Source organism: Gymnodraco acuticeps, unplaced genomic scaffold, assembly GCF_902827175.1.
Source record: "Gymnodraco acuticeps unplaced genomic scaffold, fGymAcu1.1, whole genome shotgun sequence".
Taxonomy (NCBI): domain Eukaryota; kingdom Metazoa; phylum Chordata; class Actinopteri; order Perciformes; family Bathydraconidae; genus Gymnodraco; species Gymnodraco acuticeps.
In genome coordinates, this window is record NW_022991258.1 from 56,917 (window position 1) to 81,096 (window position 24,180).

Consider the following 24,180-nt stretch of genomic DNA (forward strand, 5'->3'; position numbering starts at 1 on the left):
CTAAAAAAATCCAGTGGTGTTTGTACCAAGCGGAGTGCTGACTGTTGACTGTGATTCAACTGAAAAACAACTTCTGGCCAACTGAAAGAAGATGATAAACTGAAGGAGTGTTATGCATCATGCGATTGCAGTACTAAACTTTCAACCAGAGCTATTATAGACCATATTTCTACATAAGAGGTAGACATGTCAGTATCTCTTATTGTTACAGCACCTAACCTGGCTAACTGTGAGTTTTGAGTGTGCAAGGAATATGTTTGGTATTGACCCTTGAACAAAAGCTAGAAAAGATTGATAGCTGACAGTCCAACTAACACATTTACTCGGTATGCTCACCTGTTATGGTGTAAGGGTAGTAGTTCCATGCTTTCTCCGTCACATAGAAGATTTTAGGAACGACTGCTCGAGCCCAGCTGGGTAATTTACTGCAGAGAGACATTGAGACAGACAGCAACAGGGGAGGAGAGAGACTGTGAGCATGTAGCAACGAAGATGGGAGTGAAATTGCTTCCGCTATCGCAGCAATCATGAGAAACTTGTTCTACTAGAAAATAAATCTGCTCACAGTAAAGGATCATTCAATAATATTGGGAGGGATGAAACCCTCTTTAATGGTCATACATGCAGAGCACACAGCACACACAGTGAAATGTGTTCTCTGCTTTTAACCCATCCTAGTACCAGGAGTAGTGGGCAGCTGTTGCACAGTGCCCAGGGAGCAATGGGAGTGAGGGGGGAAGGGGGTTGTTCGGTGCCTTGCTCAAGGGCACCACGGCAGGGCAGGAGGTGAACTGGGACCTCTCCAAGTAGAAGTCCACACTCCATTTTTAGGTCTGTTCGGGGACTTGAACCGGGGACTTGAACCGGCGACCCTACGGCTCACAGTCCAATCCCCTACTGACTGAGCCACTGCCGGACTTGAGGAAGTAAGTAACTTTCAGGTTCAGGGGATTTGCTCAGGAGATCAAACGCATAGGCCATTTCTCTGCACAGCAGGTTATCTCCATGGTACCTTAACACTTTTAAGGGCTAACCTACTTAACTGAAGATCAAAACACAATGTAAGGTGGTTGGGTGGGGATCTTATGTGCTATTTCTTGTTTAGTGCAGTCACTTTTATGCTGGATAAGACTACAGGCTGCACCAAGCAAAACAAGATATAATGTCTTCATTAGAGTTTTAGAGGCACGTTTTATCACCTTCGGTCGGAGCCAGGGTAGCCTTTTCTCCTTGTCCTTTGTCTTTATGCTAAATTCACCGGGTGCAGGCAGCAGTTTCAAATGTACCATAAATAAATGAGAGTCGTATTAATGTTATTATTAGACTCTCGGCAAGAACACAAATAAGCATGTTTACCATTACAATTATTTCCAAGTGTTCATAGAGGTTCAATATTCTGCCAATGTGTGCACCCTGCACTATTGAACTCTAACTGAGGCTGCTTTGAGAACTTATTTATGAGACATGTCGAACACAGAAGTGCACAAGCTTTCCTGTACCATGCCTCCATCTCCACTCCCTTTGATTGACATGGAAAACAATTCCTTGAGGAGGATAAAAATGGCGCCCACTGCACATGACGGCTGTGAATAAAAACAGCCATCGACCATCACATTGTGTGTGTGTGTTGGCAGGCTCACTCACACTCTCTCTCACTCTTTCTCCCTCCCAACAAAATAAACTGGCACTCCTCCTACACCTCCATCTGTTGATTTCTCCCAATCCCTCCCTGTTCTTCAAAAGATCTTTGCCAATAGCTGCTGTGACGGGGCCCACGTTGCCAGGCGTGCGAGTGGTGGGTGGCTGCGCTGAGTTTATCATGCCAAAGCTGGCATTTGTTTTTGTTTTTTTATTTAAATAAGGAAAGGTAACACCTTATTCTGTTCAATTAATCAACTATCCCCTCGCCGCTCTTATGAATGGAGGTAATGAACAAAACCGACATGGAATTCATGCTAAGGTCGGACGGGTTGAATCCAAATAATGAGGTACAGCTCAAGGCAGATTGTGAGGGCCAATATGGGGTCTGTGAGACAGAACAAGTCCAGATTGACTTGTGTGCTGGTGAATCAGAGCTAAATGTTCAGTTATTTGCAGAACCAGATGGCTAGTTGAATGTACATGGTTTAGATAAATAATGTCCAATTAACAAGATCTAACTTCATTTTCTTTAAAAGGGTGTGTGAGAGGAACCAGGCTGTGTTAGGCTCATCTCGAGTGTAACCAGAGAAATGAAAAATTGACTTTAACAAAATGTCAGCTACTCTGAAAAGGTCTGTTTTGTCTTTTTACATTTAAACTGCAGTATGATTGGATTATTTCTTCATGATATTTCTATTAAAATTCCTTCTATGGGTAAAGGGAGCTGTAAGTAAACTTTTGAGTTCTCATTATGAGAAGAAATGTAAAAACAAATGTTTTGTGAAATATAGAACAGACCATGAGTTAAACATAGAACAGAAGGTGACATTGCTGTAGTGTTTCTTGCATGTTGACATGGAAAACGTCCATATAACAACTTCCATTCCTCTGTTGTTCCAACCGTCATATATTTAACTACCCAAAAGGTTAAATGTGAAATTGTGGAACTTGTTTTTAATTTGGATTCTTAAATATTTGATTACATACATAGCACTTTGCATATACCTAAATAGTTGCCCAACTTAAATGTGTTTTCTCCCCTCTTCTTTCTCCCTCTTCTCTCCTCTGAAGAGCAGAGCTGTGCTGACTCAGCATAATGAGTTCCCTGGCATAGCGCACGCTGACACAGGTATTTATGCTTAAACAAATGGCCGACAGCATCTCTGTCTCCCTCCCCCCTCTCTTTTCTCCCTCTCTTGTTCTTATTTTTTCCTTTCTCTCAGACTTTCGTTGTATTTTATCTTTATATTTTCCACACATTCTCCACCCTTTTCACTGTCATCTTCGTTTAGTTCACGTGGGTCAAAACTGCGTGTGGAAGAGTTACACGTGCAGCTGTGCACACAATGAGATGCATCAGTATGTGGTGATGTAAGTGTGATGCATACGTGACTCAGGAAAGCCTGCTACTAGCAACATGTAGTGAGCAGCAGTGACGTGTTTGCAACCTTTGCAGCCTTATGCAATGGCTCAATGTAATCTCAGACAATTCATATGCAAACATACTGTTTATTACACATTGAATTCAGGTGTTTCCAGCGTTGGGTCAAGGCAGGGCAAAAGATTAAATTGTTTGAGTGATAGAGTTCAGAGACATGAGATCTAGAAGGCGAGCAAGCCTTTAAGACAATGAGCCAACATTTGTTTTTAAAACGTATCATTTAAAGCACAAGTTGTTACCAAGCTCATTGCTATAGTGTTATCTACGTATATATAATGCTATACTGTGGTTTTGTGGTACCCTATTACTTGAATTTACTGTTGACAAAGTTTCAGCAGGTGGTGCTCTTCACAGTGGCCCAAGTTGTTCTGCCCACCTTCTTTTTTTCAGAAAGGAACTAAATATGTTCTTTGAACCAAAGGATTCTGCCCAAATAATATGTAAAATATAGAAAACAAATAATGAACAAGCTACGGCTTAATGATTTAATCTATAAAAATAGACTAAAAGTAAAAGGTACGAAAAATTGAATACACTTTAAATGATTGCAGGTTTGACAATATACTGGAATCGACGCGTTCCACTGACCTGTTGAGGTAGACTCGTTTCTCTGTGAACTGTCCTTGGCCGTGCTCCGGGTCTTCATACGGTTCGTTCTGGACGACCTCCACTCCCTCCCCTCTGTCACTCTGCTCGTGACTGTGTTTACTGATCATGTACAGCTGCCCAATCCGGTACTGGAAGAGAAAACACATAGAGAGAAAAATGACATACTATTGCCTGAAAACAATCCCTTCAAGAAACTTGCAGCTTACCCATAACACATGAGTAAATAGTGTAACAGGCTTGGGACATACTGCAGTAAAGTGTTAACTGATGTTGCCAAAGTCAAGAATGAACTATTCAACCTACATTTCGAATGTGAGGCATTGATTATTACTCAAAGTATTGAATAACCACAGCCCATAATACATCTAAAAAGGTGCCATGTAACTATGGCATCTAAATAGATGTATATTTTGAATAAAGGCAACTGCTTCTTTAGTCTAACAGTAACAGAATGCACATTCTACAGTATATTAGAGCTGTCTAAAAACAGTGCACACATATATTCAAATCACGTACAATTATACAAAGAAAGACTGAAATACAAGAATAATACACACAGGAAAAGCAATGCAACAGTCTTCTTTCTGTAGTTAGATCAAAAGTTACTATTTTCTTTTTACAATTCACTTACTTTTGATCAATCAACAATTATAACAAGAACAGGAGAACAGTGCATGAATATCAAAATAAATACCTATAATGATCAAGGACTTATAATCAGAAAATGTTTAAGGGCCTCTTCTGTAAATAACACACCATCAAAATAAACCCAAAGCTGATGTGAACACCATCACAACATGTTAGAATTTCCTTTTCCGCAGGTTTCTTTCCTCTACGAAGTGTAGAATACCAGTTTATATTTAACAAATAATGATACAAACTAAAACATTGAACAAACATACCTTGAAAATTATACAAATGTATTTGCACCCTTATGACAACGGAGCAACCATTCAACAGGATATAGAGCAAATGTTTGTCCATGTACTGTTTGGCCCTGAGTCAACACTCATTGTTTATTTATTGTCTTATTTTCCAGACTTAGCTGAGAAAAAGGTCAGAAAACAAAGTCATGTCAGCTACTGCCGCAGTAATGCTTCTTCAATGAAAAGCCAGACTAGCATTGGCTTTCCGGCTGAGCTGCTTCTGTTTTAATAACCATGTCTCAGTGGCATTTGTACACATTGAACCTTGTTCAGTTCATTAAATACTCTGCAATAACAGCTTAGAGTTTGAGTTGCCCTGCGGCATGTTCAGTTTATTCAAACAATAAAAGGCAGCCCTTTTTGTGTGTTAATTATCTTCATATTCTAAATCAGAAGCTTCTGTAGGTGACAAAAGACGCAGAAAGAGGTAGGAAAGATATAGAAGCAAATGAAGGATTTCAAAGAGGGATAAATAGGAGCTGACTGATATGGAGTTGGAGAGTTGTAATGAGGAGGGGCTGAAAGGAAAAGAGACAGCACATCTTTGTAAGAAAGAGTAAGAATAAAAGAGTCAAGAAAAAGATAGTTTGATGATGGCAGGTGATGCTTTTATCTGTTACCGGCTATTTCATAAGGTCCTCTTCTCTGCACATGTTCTTGAGTTGAGAGAGAAATCTCAGAAGTGAGAGTAAAGGGCACAGGGTAATGAAGGAAAGATAAATCAACCATATTCCCTTCGATTCTACATTTCGTCTTTCCTTGACCTTTAGCTGTCACGGCTGTTGGCTGAGCTATAAAACGATGTCAAGGGGGGAAATTAAGGTGCTCACCTAAAATAGCTCACATGGGAGGGGCTAGAATAGTGTCAGCATATAGCTGGTGCAAATATCTGATGAATACACAGATTTGACAGATATTTGCTAAAATAAATGTACAATTATGTAAAGCCCTGCAAGCCAGTAAAAGAGTGGAGCCTATTGGAATAATTTAAAACCAAGAAGCTATAACACACAATTCAATATAATACCTATTCAACATAAAGAAACTAAACGTTTGGAAATAAGCTCTTTATAGCTATTTTTATTTTGATTACAGTCGAATGTATCTGATAAAAAACATGTGTCCACATTAATAAGGAATTTCTGCACCATCAACATATTTGATCTAAAATATGACATAATTAATTCAGATTGTAAATACTGTCCATCTCAAAGTGGATGCATGAGGATCAATTGTGCTTTTAATGGAATGCAAATGTTTGCCAAAAACGCATTTGCCAAAATAACTGATAGCTCTTGTTTAAAATGTTTTCTCAATCATCTTTCCTAAATGTACCACCGACATATATTCCCTGCTTAAAATGAGCCTTAGTGTTTTTCTGATGCAGTGATGATCATAGTTAATAGAGCTTACAGTGGCCAACTGAGTGTAATCATCTGAACAATGGAGACTCCAACCACCGGCGCAAAGAGACAACAGAAGGCCAAAAGTGATCAACTAAAATAGCTTTAGATTATTTTGGATAAATTGTAGGTGCAGATAATTACAATCCCCATTTATTTTGTAATTTATATAGTTGCTTTTTATGGTTTAAATTTGGCCATTTATTAACTACCATTACATTCCATTAAACAGCTTGCAAACATCTTAAAAACAGAGTGTAAATTCAAACCTGATTCAGATCACAGGGAGTCAAACCAACAATACATAGACACAGGCGTCCACACAAAAACTAACCTTGCATTAATGCAATTTAGTGCTGTGATCAACAAGCATTATTAATTCATTAAAGTTTGTGATTGTGTCAACCACAAACTTTGGTTTTCTTTGGGTTTCCTACACAAACATTCTGCAGCAATACATCACCGAACGCCTGCCTTATTATCTACACAATCTTTGCATTAAAAGGTCACAAACACAGCGGCAATACCTTGGCCCTGTATCCTTTGAGGTTTTGTAGATTAGTTTCACTGCAACACTTTGAAAGGGCAGAAGCGCAATGACTCACTTCCTGTGTATCCGTTTGCTTCAAGGCCACAGCTCTGGTATACATGTATGATTGTGGTGTCAGAAAAGGACACACACAAATACACACACACACACATATACAAACACACAAACAGAATTCTTGGACTAAAGAAGATACAGCAGCAGGTTAATATCTGAGAAAAACTTGTTTGCTTGTGTTTCAGGCTGTAAATTGTTTACACAGTCACAGCTATAAAGAGACACAGTACAAGAACAAACCTGAACGTTTTTTTCGGCTTTCACCCAGAGCAAAAAAGTATTACTTGAACAATAGTTTATAAATTCTCCGATACCACTCTTGTGCTTGCATTCTCTAGAAAACCAGAAAGTAGGGTGAACCTGATAAATGTAAGTCCAATATTCACTCTTTGTTCTTTTAGCTCAGTTTTTGGTCTCAACCAACTCTTGAGATAAATATCTGTCTCTTAGTCTTCAGCTGCTAAATGTTCCACTATTGTAATACATTCAGTTGCTAACTTTGTCGTGTGTTTGCCGCCAGAAAGTGCACAGGAGGTTTTAGATGATTTTTTACTGACATTTTTTTTTTTTTTGTGGAAAGATGGCATTAGTTTAGTAGGCGATGTGCCGAGTACAAGCCATACAAGTATTTGTGTCATTCAATTTAATTACAACACTTAACACTTATATTATTTACAGTTGTATATATTTTATAACTTGTGCTTGAAATATCCCAAATCAACTTGAGCAGCAGTGAAGCAGAACCAAGCAGCTGCTCAAAAGTTCAATAGTTAGTAGGGGCAGTGAAGTTCAGGGCTGTCATGTTGCAAGAAAAGGGACATGTTCAACACTCACAGTGCACCAAAAGGACAATTTGAATGTTGGCAGGATCAGCCCTGCAAACAGTGTAGGGCTCTGATACCCAGGACAGGGTATATGCAGGAATCCTGAAGTCAAATGTAATACCTTTTAAGACCTTTTTTAAGACCCTTTCCATACATTTTAAGACCTCATCGCCACTTCGAGTTCTAACCGGTTACATTGGCGACACACTTTACCTCACATTGACTATATACAGTATTGATTGTCCTTCCTCCTTATCTTCCAACTATTTGGACGCAAACTTGAATTTCCCCATAACGATGTTGTTTAACAACCGGCGTAAACGGACCTTCGCGCGCTATCAAGCAGTGCGTGTGCGATGTCCTGTTCAGATTACGTCAAATCAGGTTTTACATTCAGGATAACTGTAGAATACAACCTCTTTGGACAATTTATATACTTATTGAAAACAAGCTACAAAATGTAATACCTTGGAAAATGCCGTTTAATACTTTTTAATAGCCTTAATTGTCACTAAATTGATTTATCAACTTTTAATACTTTTTAAGCCCCCCCGGACACCCTGCAGGAGTACCAAAGTTCTGCATTTATTGACCAATCTTTGTGTTAACTTATACTCATACAGGGATAGCCTGTTAGTGTTTAGTGATGAGACTTGGTTTACTCTACAAGTTTAATACAGTCTGCCTGTAAAGTGTTCCCTCAGACAGCTCAGAGTCATTCTGAATAAATAAATTACAGAGAATGTCAAGAAGATTGGCTCTGAATATGTGCACGCTTTCAAATATGTACGAATCCAAACATGGTACAGCTTTATTAGAAATGCTTATGTAATTCAGTGTTTAAAAAATAAAAAAAGCTTTCTGTGTTCATTTGTGTGTTCATTTATTAATGCAGCCACATATATGAGCCACAGTTATTACATTACCACTCTTATCCCTTACCGAGTATACTGCAACAGCCAGAACAAATTGCATAACATCTTCTTTTAGTCTCTTCTCTACTCAATTGCAGCCACATCAGCTCCATTGAGAAAAGTTCAGCTTTCTCATTGAAGGCTCGAAAGCAAATGCAGCGTTTCTGAAAACAGCTCTGCGCTGTGGTGAACCCAAGCCTGCCAGGTTAAGAGCTATTGTAAATAATGCAGATGGCTCTCCATCCCTCTTCTCCATGCCACATACAGAATGAGGGGCGAGTGGAGTACATTTAAAGTAGGGCTGTGTGCTTTTACATTTAAAGCTCATTTAAAGCTCATATTGATGCTTTTGCATTAAGGTGACTTTCATTTAATTATATGACATCACCCCCCAAAGATTTTTTGAAAAGTCCTCTAATTAAATGCCCCCTTTACTAAATAAACTGTTATGAAGTTACCCCTTTGCTGCATGCATCCCTTTTTGCTCCTAGCAAGCAGCAGAGTGCAATGAACGTTTCTCAAAATGTTGTGAATTTGCTAATGCTCATCTTTTTTTTCCATAAAGTTTGACTTATGGACTATAAACAACCTCAAGTTATGTTCAACACAAATCAGAAAAAAAATCTTCACAGCCCCCACTGGAATCGAATACTACAAATATTACAAAACTTGTAATAGTAAAGCCCAATCTTTCACCACAACTGTCTAAAATGTTGACTTTGCCACAATGACATTAAAAACAAAAACTGCATTCAAATGTTTACTTCTATGATTTGAATGTCAACGTTTAAAATAAGTTCTTTGAAGCTTCCAAATGTTTGGTAGAGCCCTAATTAAAAAGACTCGGAGGACAAGCTACAAATGGAGCTAAAAAGAAAGACAGCAGAGGGATGTTTTTGTGAATCCTTTGCTAATGCGTGAGGACAAAGTTGAGGGCGGTTGAGACGGACAGATATAAAAGCATAGAGAGTTACAGAGTCAGCAAAGTGTGACATCCGTCTGATTTAATGTCAGCTAAGACCAGAGATGTCCTTTTCCTTTTGCTGAGTCATATATGAGCTGTAGCGGACATCATCTATTAAAAATATCAAGGGGCGTGCATAAATAATCACAGCCTTCTATGAGTGTCGGTGCAATCATTTAAAGAAAGTTTGAGGACACCATAATGAATGTGCCTGATTGTCATCAGGCCAAAGTAGACCGTGGCATATTAGGAGAGCTTATACAAACTAGTTGAATAACGTTGTTATTTCCCTCCCATTGAAGCAAAACAGGCAATCACTTCAGAGAACACTGCAGAGCTGAAGTACTCTTGAAGTACACTATAGCCGCGTTCACACCGAGTACTTTTCACCCGTACTTTTCGCGTTTAGTTCCGTTAGTACCCCTGATGTCGCGTTCACACCAAAAAAAGAACTGGTACTTTTCCTGGGGAAAAAAAGTACCACAGTTCTGATTGGCTGGGCGATTGCAAACCACGCCCCGTAAAACTCTGAAATGTTTTGTAGAGCCGCCATTTTATTATCCTCGCATTAGCATTATTAGCATTAGCATTCGCCCAGCGCCCAGGCCCTATGTTTGTTGTTGCTCATTAATCAATAGGCGCATTCACACCGGAGTACTTTTCCCCGTACTTTTCCCGTTTAGTTCCGTTAGTACCCCTTATGTTGCGTTCACACCAAAAAGAGTACTTAGTGCCGGGAACTTTTATCCCCATTTTTAGTGCCTGCTAGAGAGGTGATACCAAAAAAGTACCAATTTCTATTGGCTGGGCGAATTGCAAACCACGCCCCGTAAAAGTTTTGTGAAGCCGCCATTGTATTTGTGGCATTAGCATTTTTAGCATTAGCATTAGCCCCGCGCAGAAACGCAGAGAGACTAACTTATGGCAACACAAAAGAAAACATGGGAGCGGTGGAGATGAGGAGGTGTCGGCATTCTGGCGATTTACTCGGAAGGCTTCAGTAGAAGCTGCTGGGAGTCCCAGCAGCTTCTACTGAAGCCAGTCCCCAACTCCGGGGACTTCCGGCGGCAGTATACGCCGTGAAGTTGTTTGCGGCCTGCCAGTAAAACCAAAGCAGAAGAAGAAGTAAATGGTAAATGGACTGTACTTATATAGTGCTTTATCCAGTCTTTACAACCCCTCAAAGCGCTTTACATACTGTCGTTCACCCATTCATACAGAGCAGTGTATGTTACTCTAGGAACTAACATTCATACACATTCACACACCGGTGGCCATGCCATCGGGAGCAACTCAGGGTTAAGTATCTTGCCCAAGGATACATCGACATGTTGACAGCATGGGCTGGGATCGAACCCCCTTCTGGTTGAAAGACGACCGCACTCCCTCGCAGCCACAGTCGCCCCAGTGACGTCAGCGGCTCATTTGCGTAATCTTCCCTCAGGGAACTTATTCCGGTGTGAACCCGATCTGCACTTAGTGCCGGGGCACTAAGTGCGGCACTAAGTACGGCAAAGTACTTGGTGTGAAAGCGGCTAATGCCAATAAACTAGAGTGTGTCGGCATCATCACCCCTATTACAGGGTTCTGTGTAGTACAGGTTGTCAAAACCCCAAATCCACTTCTGTTTTTGAATGGTTCTGAAATGAAAACCTATTATTTCGTTCTGCTGGAGCGTCTCCACCGTATACTTGTCATTTCCACATTCAAAAAACTCATACATAATTGTGTGAGCCATTGATTTGATTGATAACAGTGGGATCACTAACACATTGGGACAAAGACTGGATCTTTGTCCCCATTGCACAAATTCAACAGAGGACTTACAAACTGAAGCGTTAACAGACTTACTCGTTGATGATTTGACAGCCTGTTGCCAGTTTAGAGATTTGTAACCAATGACTGAAAACAAGGATTACACAAATTTATTCAAATAAATAGAATGAATTCATCTGGGGTCAAAATACAAGTTTAGTAAACAAGAACAGAGACTGATTCAGTATGCTACAATGCTCCAAAGTTCAACAGTCTGCCGTTTATCAATGTCAACATTTGTCCTCTAATTAAACAGTTTTTTCAGATGGGTGTTTTCCTCTTTCTACACAACCCTAAATCTGTATTGCATGTCATACCCCCTTTCTCCCCTGTCTAACTATGTATTGAGTTTATTTCACTGAGACATTTTGAAAAAAATTATCTGGCTATAGGACTTTTTAATGCAATGGACTAGAGACATTGTTAATGCAGCTAATTCTCCTAAATCGTTGAATGCGCCCCGGACTTTTCTACACACAACTCATAGGTTTATCATTGCTTTGAGAAAAAAGATGATTAATTTACCTCTTTTAGAAGTGAAGATATTGTCATTTGTTCTGGGAATGTCATTTTCGAGCCTGAGACCTTAAAAACAGGCTCGGGGCTTAACAGGTTAAGAACAATTCAGTTTGTGCACAAGTCATTGAATAAAGCATTGCTCCAAATTCCAAATACACAACCCACAGATAAACACAATGACAAAAATGTCTGGGTTAAAACAAATGTGCAGTAACTCTTTACCCTCCCAATATCATATCATTATCTCAGTGACATTCATTTGTATTTGATTGAAAACTGTTCTTTTGAAAGCCAGCATATCTGAGACTCACCTTTAGAAAACTATAACAATGCTCTCACTCAGTTTCGTTTGACATTATTGAAATTATTCACACTTCAGTTGTTCGATTCAGTTCATTCTGAAGTCATTTATTTCTGTCGACCTGAAGTGTTTCTTTGTAACAGCAAAGACCTTAGCCAACCAGGAGATTGTGATGAATTCACTGCAAACTCAACAAGCCCTCAAGCACAAACGGTCATTAAAGGGTAAAAAGGAAAAGAACAGGAAATTGAACTGCTCACATTTCTTACAGCTTAAAAAGGTCTAGACTAGTTATCAGATAACCAGACATGCTGCTGGACTGGAGAAACATAATGTGAATAAACAACATGGCAGAATTAAGCTGCATCAATCAATAAGTGGTGTATCCAGACTGCCTCAGCATTTCTGTGCAGTCGATAATGCCACAGCACCATCATCAAGAAAGTGGAGTAGGGGGCAAAGAAAAAAATGTGGCATAATTTGATGGTCAGCGGAGCTATAGTACTTGTGTGTAGGGGGATGAGAATAGAGAAAATTGAGAAAAAGAGAAAATATCATACCACTTAATAGTAAGTGGATAAAATAGAGTAATATAGAAATGCTGAATCAGCAGATGGAGACAAGATGAGGAAGACGAAAAGGGGGAGTTATGATTAGCAGAACACACATTGCTATATATCACTACAATTCCAGGCCTCAGTGTACAAAGGATGGGAAGTGGGAGTCATAAGAAGGGGAGCAATACACCAATACAAGCGAGGATGGATAGAGGACAGACTATAATAATTTGATGTCCATTGAGATGATGACTCTTATTATTCTGTCCAACAAAATCCATCGCTAAAGTACGGAGGCATCGAGTTTTTTGACATCACTGGCACACTCACAGGCAACAACAAAGGTAAGTGATGAGAATGTACCTACAATCAAAAAGCACTACATTAGCAAGGTCACCTCTCTATCTGAATGCCACTGTGAAGTCAAAGCTACAATAATGGCTCTTTCAATCACTGTGTTTGCCTTGTAAAAGGGCCACATGCCTTCTAGGAGACCCGGGAAACCAAACAGACCATTTTGTGCTTGGAAATTAAAGACTGACAACTTATAAGACCAACGTTTGCAGGGGAAGAGAAAATGTTTTTGCCCTAAAGCTCATGTGATTTTACTTGCTCATATTCCACCTCAAAAAGTGTAATAGACTATGAAAGCATAACAACAATCCTCTGCTCACAGCCTGTATAAATGAGCACACTGTGCTTTCCCTGGTTACCCAGTGAATGAGTCAGTGTGGGAAGGTATGTACATAGTGCTTGTGCTATAATGATCACACACTGAGGACCTGCGGTATTGCAAGCAGAAAAATGGGCCTTCTTTTATTCAGAGCAATTTAAATAAACATCACCTGAAAGGATTTATTGTTTTAGAAGATAGCCCACACCAGAAGAATATTGGACCCTTAGTAAAAATAAAAAATAAAAAGGCCAGTCTAGATCAATGTAAAAGGTGATATTTTGTTTACTGCAATAGCAATATTACCTATAGCTAAAATACCTCCATGAATTACTAGCTATAATACTGTATATATTTTCCATAAGTACCAAGCAGTACTGATTTGAGTAAAATTGTAACAATGCCTGCCTTAATTATTTATCTGTATGTAAGAAGGACCCTCAATCTAATGTAATGTTTTATTTATAGTGCATCTCTTCCCTTTTCCACCTGAAGATGCAATATTGCCACATCAAATTAGTAAGATCCGATCTGTCTCCTAAAGATATCAGGAGCACAGGTGCTGCGTACCTAGACTCACATTCAGGTTCAGGTCCGGACTCAAGTCCAGAGGTTCAGGTTCAGGTTCGGACGTATAAGTCCGGACCTGAACCCATGGCTTGTGTCAAGTTGTGTGAGTAACTAAAGTGAACTTATTGTGAGCTAATTATCAATTGAAAATTAACTCATAATCAACTCAAATTCAAACTCGTCAGGTTTATTGTGCTCCCTTCCAACTTGTGTCTACATTTCTCTACAAAGTACAAATGTAAAAAAAAAACTTTTTGCCACTTAGTCTACAAATGACTTATGAGTTATGACAGCAACTACAGTGAACTACTACAAAGTTCAAACATGTATTTCATTTACCAAACTAAAGTAACCAAACAGTCCCTGAGCTGACTGAGCCTAAATCCCTAAAACGTTGCTGAAAGGTAGAGTGTATAGTAGACTATACGCATTACACACCTACTATACAGTATTGGCTACACTGTAGTGACTGTACAGTCAGAGTGTACTGTACTGTCTGTACACCATGTATTTTCTACAACTCTACATGTGTACATTATACAGTACATACTACATAGTGATGTACATACATACTGTTAGAAATTAAAATCAATGTTGATATGGCGTAATTTTGAATTAAATACACTATTTAATTTAAATCAGTTTTATTCTGAAAAAACCGGAAGTTCGCACTATTAACTTAATACTTTTATTCTGAAAATTATTCACTTCCGGTTAGCATTAGCATGTGGCGAAATGCTACGTTTTCAAACCGTGAATCGAAGGTGAAATGACATGTGATGTTGTACACTGAGCACACTGGGATTAGCACTCATTTATTGACGCTGAATAACGTTTATCAGGGAATGTTTAAATAACCACAGACACCAGAATATACGTAAGTGCTAGTTTTTTTGCGAGTCCAAGTACCGGTTCCCGACGTTCCGGTTTTAACCGGACTTGAACCGAAACTTTTCACAAGTCCAGTACCGGTTCGGCGTACCGGTACGCAGCACTAAGCACAGCATTGATTCATTGGCAGGTTGAGGAACCCATTAAGAAAAAATAATCAGTCAAATTCTGGAGATATCTTGAACATCAGTGATCATCACACAATAGGAAAAAAACCTAGTGCTTTATTACTTCTCTCAACTAATCAACCCCCTCTACCCTCTCACCCCCGAACCACCCAGCCCTTCAAACCAATGGATGGCCACATTAGCAGGCCGATAGAGCATCAAAGGACAGTGTTTGGAAAGTGGACAGGAATGCAATATTAGACAATGCAGACCAATATCAGGAAACAATGATTCCTATACAATTCAGCACTAATGCTGTACACATTTAAGATAATTGAATGTGATGTTAAATACATTATTTTTAAGTTTCTGTAGAATTCTCCCAACTGGTCAAGCATCATTAAGTTTAACTGAAAAATTCAATATCACACACACAATAATTGCATACATTCACAATTCCATACTGCTGGCACAGCGAAGGGCCCATCACTTTGCAGTTTCATTAGCTATGATGGCAAAGACATGCACACACTCGCGCACACACACACACACCCACACTTCATCCCTTATTCTGTGCACATTTAATCAACTGTTGGGGAGGGTTCAGTGAGCTGTGCTGCACTCTCCAGATAAGATTATTCTTCAGCAGTAGGCCTGACAGTAATAGACCAGGTGTTTAATTAGTGGATGTGAGGATGAAGGCAAGAGAGAGTACACCGAGAGGGTAAAGATAGAAAATAGTAAAGATAGTAATTGAGGGAGTAAGAGAAAAAAAAATACCAAAGAAAAGGTAATTTGTAATGCCCAGTCCGTACAATCTGAGCATTCCACTAACACGAAAGCAGCATGCAGGACAGGGACACACACAACTGCAATTAATTTGCTTTCCCATCCTCAACAAGAACCTTAAAGAGTCCTTATTATGCTTCTTTTCAGGCTCATATTTGTATTTTGTGCCTCTACTGTCACATGTTTACATGCTTTTATGTTCAATAAGTGCTTTATTTTCCTCATACTGCCTGTGCTTCAGAACCTCTTCTCAGCCTCAGTCTTTAACCAGAGCAAGAGATTGGTTAGCTGATCGGCTATGTTGTGATTGGTCAACCGCTTAGAGATGTCCTGCCAATAGAAACGTGAGTGTTACGTAGTGATGTCCCTATGTCACAGAAGAAAAATATTTCTTTAATGGAGGCGTTTCAGGCATATATATATATATTATTAATATATATATAGTGATATATATATATATATAAATATATATCGCAACCTGATTTCCATTGTTATATATTGGTTGATCCCTTTCCCTTTAAGTGAAACAAACTGTGTTGAAGTGCCCACCTGGGTCTCAACCTGATACCTGTCAGCTTCATGTTCCTGCTAATGTGGGATAAAGTGCCGACCAGCTGAGGCAAACACCCGGAATAACTATTAATATTCATCATATCGTCACTCATGCAGACAGGCCTGCGCACACACAGATGATGCACATATCACATTTATGCATACAAATCCAATGCAAGAGACAGTTATATGGATGCTTTCCTGGGACTAAGATGTCGGTCATGACAACATGTGTAAAAGAAAAACACTTCAATAAGAAGAACCTTGATTTAGATAAGTTTGTATTTCATCAATGATTTTACCAGGTACATTACAAGTGTAAATACAAAATCAAGTGAACAAACTTAACATGTATAGTGGGGCAAAAAAGTATTTAGTCAATTGTGCAAGTTCTCCCACTTAAAAAGATGAGGCCTATCATTTTCATCCTAGGTACACTTCAACTATGAGAGACAGAATGGGGGGAAAGAATCCAGGAAATCACATTGTAGGATTTTTAATGAATTAATTGGTAAATTCCTCGGTAAAATAAGTATTTGGTCACCTACAAACAAACAAGATTTCTGGCTCTCACAGACCTGTAACTTCTTCTTTAACCCTTAGACCTAGACGGAATTTTCGCCTGCCTAACTCTCCTGTATTTATTTGTTTCTCCTAACCTGTTCTAACCTTTTCTAGCAGTCAGCATCAAGTGCCTTACCTCATTTGATTCAGGAGAACCTCTAGTTCAAGTCTGATTAATTTAAAGTCCAAATGTTACCTTAACTTTGTGTGATAATGGCTGAATTTACCAGTTTTTCAAAAACGCCAGTACAAATGTTGTGTTTTTTTTTACTGTTTACTCCGACAGGAACATAGGAATTTTCTTTTTTATTATTTACAAAGCTGCATTTAGATGTTTTAGGCTTTCAAATAAAATGTAATCTGCATATTATGTTCCCTGAGTAAGTTACAGCTATTTATTCCATATAATATGGAATAATTAAAACGAAATGTATTTCCATATTTAAATGACTGATCATGTTTCTTCTGTCAAGAAAAGGTTGAGAGTAACAAATTAAACCATAACAGATGACATTGCAACAAAAATAACTTGTTTCAAATAAATATATTATCATGAACATTTAAATACAAACACAAACAGTGAAACAAACTCCAAGTGCTGGAGATACAAAGTGCAAATTATCTTGAAACTATAGACAAAGTGTTAGAAATATATAGAAAGTGCAAATTATCTTGAAACTATAAACAAAGTGTTAGAAATATACAGAGGTGTGGACTCGAGTCACATGACTTGGACTCGAGTCAGACTCGAGTCACACATTTTATGACTTGAGACCATAGCTTGAGACTCGACTTGACAACATCACAAAAGACTTGCGACTCGACTTGGACTTGAACACCAATGACTCGGGACTTGACTTGGACTTGAGCCTTCTGACTTGAGGTGACTTGAGACTTTAATTCAGAGGTCTCCAACACGCCGATCGCGAGCTACCGTTAGAAGAGCAGACTCCCGTCGGGGAAAGCAGAATCTTCAGCCGCTCCTACTCTTGCTGAGAATCCTTGCAGGCAGGGGCAGGGCTTTATTTAGCTGAGCCACCATGCGGCCAATCATATGCGAGGACACACTAGGATCATACCATTATGTGAAAGAAGGGTGGGTGGCACAGCATGTGTAGTGGTACAGGCCAGCTGCACAGAGCGACGGGGAGACGGGGAGCCGGATTTAAATGCAAGCGCGTCGGAAAAAGTCAAGAAATGAGCGAAAACCGAAAAAAGAAGCAGCATCTGGCTGCTTTTCAATGATATTGGAGAAAGCAAAGCTGAGTGCAGGATTTGTAAAATGAAAATAACCTTCAGAGCAGGGTTTTTTTTTGGTAACCACTCAGGATTTATTGTCAGAGGTGGGAGAAATTCAGACAATTAAAAAAGTTACAATCAGGGTTCCCGCGGGGGCTTAACAAGTCTTAAAAAGTCTTAAATTTGATAATCAGAATTTAAGGCCTTAAAAAGGTCTTAAATATGATTCAGAAGGTCTTAAAAATTATCGGATTTGAAAGGTACTTCTATGTTGCGATAGCGTCTAAATGTGTGTTTGGGGAAAATATCCGGGCTGCAAAGTAACCAGTACGGTAATAGCCTTTCAGTTCCCCCCAACAATTTGTATTGAATTAAATCAACATGGAACCAGTAATCACTAACTTTGTTTCCCTTGGCCCCTTATTGGAGAACACCCAGCTAGTAACCTAGCAACCAAGCTTCAGCTCATGTAGCCTATCTTCGAATCTACTTACAAATAAATATGGGGAAGTGTAAGTTCAACCGTATTTGGTTGGAAAACATTTAATTTAGTGCTTGGTTGAAACCAGTGGAGGGAACGTGTTTGAAGCCCGCTGCATCTTTTGCAAAATAAATTAGTGTTTGTTTTGCTAATGTAGCGTTAGCTAGTGCAGCAGCAGCTAGTGCAGCAGCTCCCGCAACAACACAGGGGGAACTCCGGGCGAAGTTTGGGTCTACGTCAACCCTAAAAGCGGAGGTGCTGTAGACGCTAAATACCGTAGCTAAACACCAATCATACAACAGCAACGATGAAATAGTGTAGCCAAGGCAGCAGAGCTCTGAATATAGCTCTTGTCACTCTCTCAGACAGACAGACAGACGGACAGACAGACGGACAGACAGACAGACAGACAGACAGACAGACACAGACACACAGACACACACACACACACACACACACACACACACACACACACACACACACACACACACACACACACACACACACACACACACTAGGGCTGCTCGATTATGGCAATAATCAAGATTATGTTGGTCAATAATTAATATCACGATTATTAAATATGATTATTCATTGACTTTGAAAACATCCATTTATCTTTTTAACTGTTGATTACCCTGAACGTATAATTCAACTGAAAAACCAATACAAAAATTAATTAAATAAATGATACATTACTAAAAAATTCATTAGATCAAATATGTTTTAGTGCACTGTCACAACCTAGCAAAGCAAAATAATCTTTTTTTCCGATTATGTTGTTTTCGTAATTGTGGCAGGCCAAAATAGTAATTGCGATTAAAATATGATTAATTGCACAGCCCTAACACACACACACACATACACACTTTTTGTCTAACACGCTAACACAGTTCTGTACTGTTATGCTGTTGTGTTCAGTCATTGTTCTTATGTTGAACATGAATACATTTACTTTGTAAGTGATTATTGGACGTATTTCTTCTTTATATACATTTTCCTTCATACTTTATTGCCGTGAAATAGGTCTTAAATTCTATTCAAAGTGGTCTTAAAAAGGTGTTAAAAAGTCTTAAATTTGAGTTGGCGAAACCTGCAGGAACCCTGTACAATAAAAAGTCCTGCATTCAAAATGTTACAAGTAAAAGTACAAAAGTATTAGCATCAAAATATACTTAAAGTACCACCTGCAGAGGGATCTAGATTCAGGTGTTCTTTTCCCCATAGAGACCGCCTCGCTGCACATTATCCCTTGCATAAAGATAGATTGTGGGTCCCTTATAACATGTTGTACACAGTGGAAATAAACATTCTGGTCACCTCAACATCAGGGATCTTATACATTAAACTCCTTCTGAATCAAACAGTCACGGTAGCCTTACCTTACTGATCCCTCTTAAATTAGAAAAACACACGTTACTTTACCAGCAGAGAGAAAATGGATTATTAAATTATTAATGTGACTAATAAAGAGCAATTTGATTATTAAGTATTATTCTGTTGATCAGTGTCATTACATTTGGTGAAAAACACATAATGACTTGTTTATGACTCGTTTTGTCAAAGTTTAGGACTTGACTTGACTTGAACTTGCCCATCCTGACTTGAGACTTGACTTGGACTTGCAAAACAATGACTTGAGACTTGACTCAGACTTGAGCGCAAAGACTTGAGACTTGACTCGGACTTGCAAAACAATGACTTGGTCCCACCTCTGGAAATATATAGAAAGTGCAAATGTACAAAGAGCAAATGATCTTCAAACTATAAACAAAATATTAGAAAGATATACAAAGAGGAAAGGAAATGTATCAACATTTTTTAAATTATTTACATTAAATTACAATCAGACTTGATTCAGTCAATGGAAAGGTTTTACGTGCGGCTGCTATGCCACTTGCTGAAGCAATTTCTGTGAGCCACAAGACAAAGTGTCACATCACACCGCGCACACTTCCAGATGGAACGTTTTTTGCAGAGCACACATTTTCGCCGACCTTTTGTTGCTGTGTCTCCCGACCTCCGTCTCGCAAATGAGTCAATTCCCTCCTCCTCCTCCTCCTCCTCCTCCTCCTCCTCCTCCTCCTCCTCCTCCTCCTCCTCCTCCTCCTCCTCCTCCTCCTCCTCCTCCTCCTCCTCCTCCTCCTCCTCCTCCTCCTCCTCCTCCTCCTCCTCCTCCTCCTCCTCCTCCTCCTCCTCCTCCTCCTCCTCCTCCTCCTCCTCCTCCTCCTCCTCCTCCTCCTCCTCCTCCTCCTCCTCCTCCTCCTCCTCCGCACAGGACATTGACTCTGGCAAGCACTGTGCCCCTTTGGGTGGCACAAAGCTGCCAATTGGGACTCCACACAGCTCAGCAGACAGCTCCTCCATGAACTGGGCGTGGGACATGGCCACTGACCCTGAGGACAGACACATCTCCTTGTGCAGAATATAGCTGTTGGTTGCAGCAATGTCTATAAAGTGGTACAGTAGTGTCCTGTACCACCTGTTGGACCTCTTGTGGACTGAATAGTATTGGATGAGCTGGTCTGACAAGTCCACCCCACCCATGTATTATTATATTCAACCACACAACGAGGTGCCATGATGTTTTGTTTTTGCCATTTCCCCGTTTCCTTAGCATACACATTCCTGGTGACAGTGTCTCCATTGAAGGCTTGGTGTATTGTAGAGCACACTGACACCTCTCTCGTATCCATCCACTTCACAAACAAAAGCTCCTTCTCTCTGAGCCATCGCATTGAGCCCCTGGGGCTCTTTGAGGTTAGCGCATTCAATTTTGATTTAGGCACGTTTTTCCGATTGTCGCGGAATGTACCACATGCCACAAAACCCCTTGCAAATAGGTCAGTAAAAAGTTTTGGGCTGGTGTAGAAATTGTCTACAAAAAGATGGTAACCTCTCCCCAAGTAGGAATTATCCATTAGGCCGCTGACAACATCATAAGAGAGACCCTGCCCTGAAATGAAGCGGCTCTTTCCAGTATAGATGGAAAAATCGATGGTATACCCATTGCTGGAGTCTGCTAACACAAACAGCTTCACACCCCACTTAGTTGGCTTTAGTCCATGGGCCCATACCTGGATTTCCACTTATCGGTACCACCCAAGATGGCAAATTTTAGTGAAGTGTTTTCAAGTGGCATATATCTATAGATGATATTTTGGTATGATAGACATTCCAGAGTGGTAGCTTAGTCATAGAAATCAGCTATTGAATACAATGACCCGAAGCGCCAAATTCGAAGGCGTAAAATGTGGCTTGAATGTACATATAACTCAAATACCAACATGAAGTCAACCATTTAATGGCTAATGCATTGTTCTTATGGTGTTGTTTAGTTAGACAGGTCATTCTAAAGTAACTTGGACAATATTTTAGCCAAATAAAATTATTATTACTTGAAAAAAAAAAACATAAAACATGGAACTGCATAACATAGTTACATGTACATGTCTGTAGTGTCTAGCTTTGACCAGCCAACTAGACAAAGTCAACTATACTATCAGTTTTACATGTAGAACTCCTTCACAAGGTCAAGAAATATTCATGGGGGCAAGTCTAGTTTGATTTACTTACATATTTACCCAGTACTTGAATATACATCAGTTTATACTCATCGACAGTGACTTGCCATGCACTTCATGGGTACTATACATTCATCTGAAGTTGTACCGGTATGACTATAAAGGCCAGACCATTGCCTAAACAAAACATTGTCAGTTATCTTCATCATCAGTGTCAGACTCGTCCAGTTCCACTGCGACTTCGTCCTCATCTTCACTTCTCTGGTTGGTGCATGTCTGCAGTTTGCACATGTCCGTGCACTTCAGTTGGTTCTCCAGGCACACACAGGCTGGAAGTTTGCAGATATGTGCACACTTGCAGGACATCAGCTGCAATACTGCATCAGGTGCTGGTGATCCCTGCATCCATTCTATTTCCAGACTGCCATCGTCATCTGTAGTCCAGCCACAGCCCTTGGGGTCTGGCACAACAGGTTCACTCACAAGACAGCATCACCAAATCGCGGTCTGATAGTTCGCGCAGAGGACGTGCATGTGCAAGCAATCCTTGCATGGTGGCAGTTGGCTGGATTCCATCTCTCCCCGTTGTGCACAGAAGAGTTGGTAGCGGAGTTCATTGACATCAGAGGTGGTGGATGAGGATGCATACAACCGGCAAACAAAGTCCTGCATCTTATCAAATAGGTCAGCAGATACATCCCATGCTTCACCAAGACGCTTGAAGACCTCCTGGTAGGTCTCATTCTCCTTCAGATGCTTCAGTGCACTTAACTTTCCACGACCAGCGAATGCACTGACCGTGTCACACCCAGTGAGAGCATGTAGTCCAACAAGACCTTGGCAGACTTCCTCGCCCAGGGAGCTCGCTAGTTTACCAATGTCTATGTATCGTGTACGATTCTGTGTATCACACTTCTGATACAGAGGGCAGGCCATCGTCTTGCTGAAGCAAAGGCACAGTATCAGCACATCAGTGTCTTCAGCTGTGATGATTATGGACCCATAACCATCACCTGAAGCATGTCTGGCATGAAGTAGCATGCCAGACATGTATCAGCTTCTTCTTGGGTTGATCTCAGATCTTGGATTTCATGCCAGTGATCCTTGGTGATCAGGTAGCATGCCTCGCCACAGGTCACGTACAGCGACTTGTCCTGGAGCCTCTCTCCAGTAAAGATGCTTCTGCACTTCCTATGGTAGGTGACAGGTGGTATGACATCATCTGGCAAGTCCTTTGCGATGTCTAAGATCGGTGCATGCTGTCTGATTTCTGCTGCTCTCAGCAGGGTTTTCCAGGAACCAATGTCTTTTGGTGATACCAGGGTTGAGTCTTCATCTTGAGATGTGCAATGGATGAGGCACTCCAGGCGTGGCCGCTTTGGTGCCACGCCGCTGGGTCCTGCCTCTGTGACTGAAATATTAACTTAATCTTAACTATACATCTTTACTAAAAATGTATGTCTACATACCGGTACATCAGACGCAGTGTCCTATAACATGTAAAATGGCAATAACATGCAGCCCCAATAACATTATCTGAAAAGCAACAAAATGAGCTTCTTCCCCAAAAATCTGAAAATATATTCCAAATAGAACATACAAAGCTTATATAATATTCATTCAGGCAAGTTTCATTACCATTTTCCACATAGCAGGGACAAACACAGAACATACCGCCAAACTTTGTAAGTGACAAAATGCGTTATTTGATCAATAATGGGGTAGCATGTAACTCCGCTAAGCTACTCAGTTGGAAAGTCTATCATGGCTTAATGTACTTATACTGTATGGACCCTATGAACAAAATGGTACCACAAATGTTTTGCCACCTCGGGTGGTACCGATATTTGGTCTGGCCCATGGACTACTTGGCTTTCATGTACTGCCTCAGTCCAATTTTGGCTTTTGTGGTTCATCAATTTAAATGTCTTTCCTAGGCTGCCACATTGCCTTGCATGCCTCTTTTATGGTGGCTTGAAGTAGTTTTAGGCGATGGAGTGGATCGTACTCTGGGGTGTCCTTTTTCCGGTCATTTGCCAAATCATGGTCTGGGTCGCTCAGGTGTACAGCTCTACTGATTGCCATGAACCTGTCTCTTGTCATGACAGAAGCAGGAAAGAGAACACTTAGGTGTGATCCCTTCCTCCAGTAGTCTCTTACTTTTGGCAGTTTTAGAAGTGCCATGAACATCATAAGGCCGACATACATGAGGAATTTTACCGGCTTTAGCTCTTCCCAAACAAACTTTTTCCCCTTAGCCTGCTCCTTTTCA

General features: G+C 40.1%; 1 protein-coding gene across 2 annotated transcripts in view; it reads right to left on the reverse strand.

Annotated features, from left to right (window-relative positions):
* The window catches only part of LOC117562005 (cytoplasmic phosphatidylinositol transfer protein 1-like), an 84,312-nt gene that overhangs the window by 13,320 nt on the left and 46,812 nt on the right, over positions 1–24,180 (reverse strand). For both annotated transcript variants that reach the window (XM_034239768.1, XM_034239769.1), the window contains exons 2-3: positions 3,671–3,819; positions 337–425 (exon numbers count right to left, since the gene is read on the reverse strand). In XM_034239768.1, coding sequence (XP_034095659.1) covers positions 337–425; positions 3,671–3,819 — 238 coding nt within the window. The remainder of the gene's footprint in view (positions 1–336; positions 426–3,670; positions 3,820–24,180) is intronic.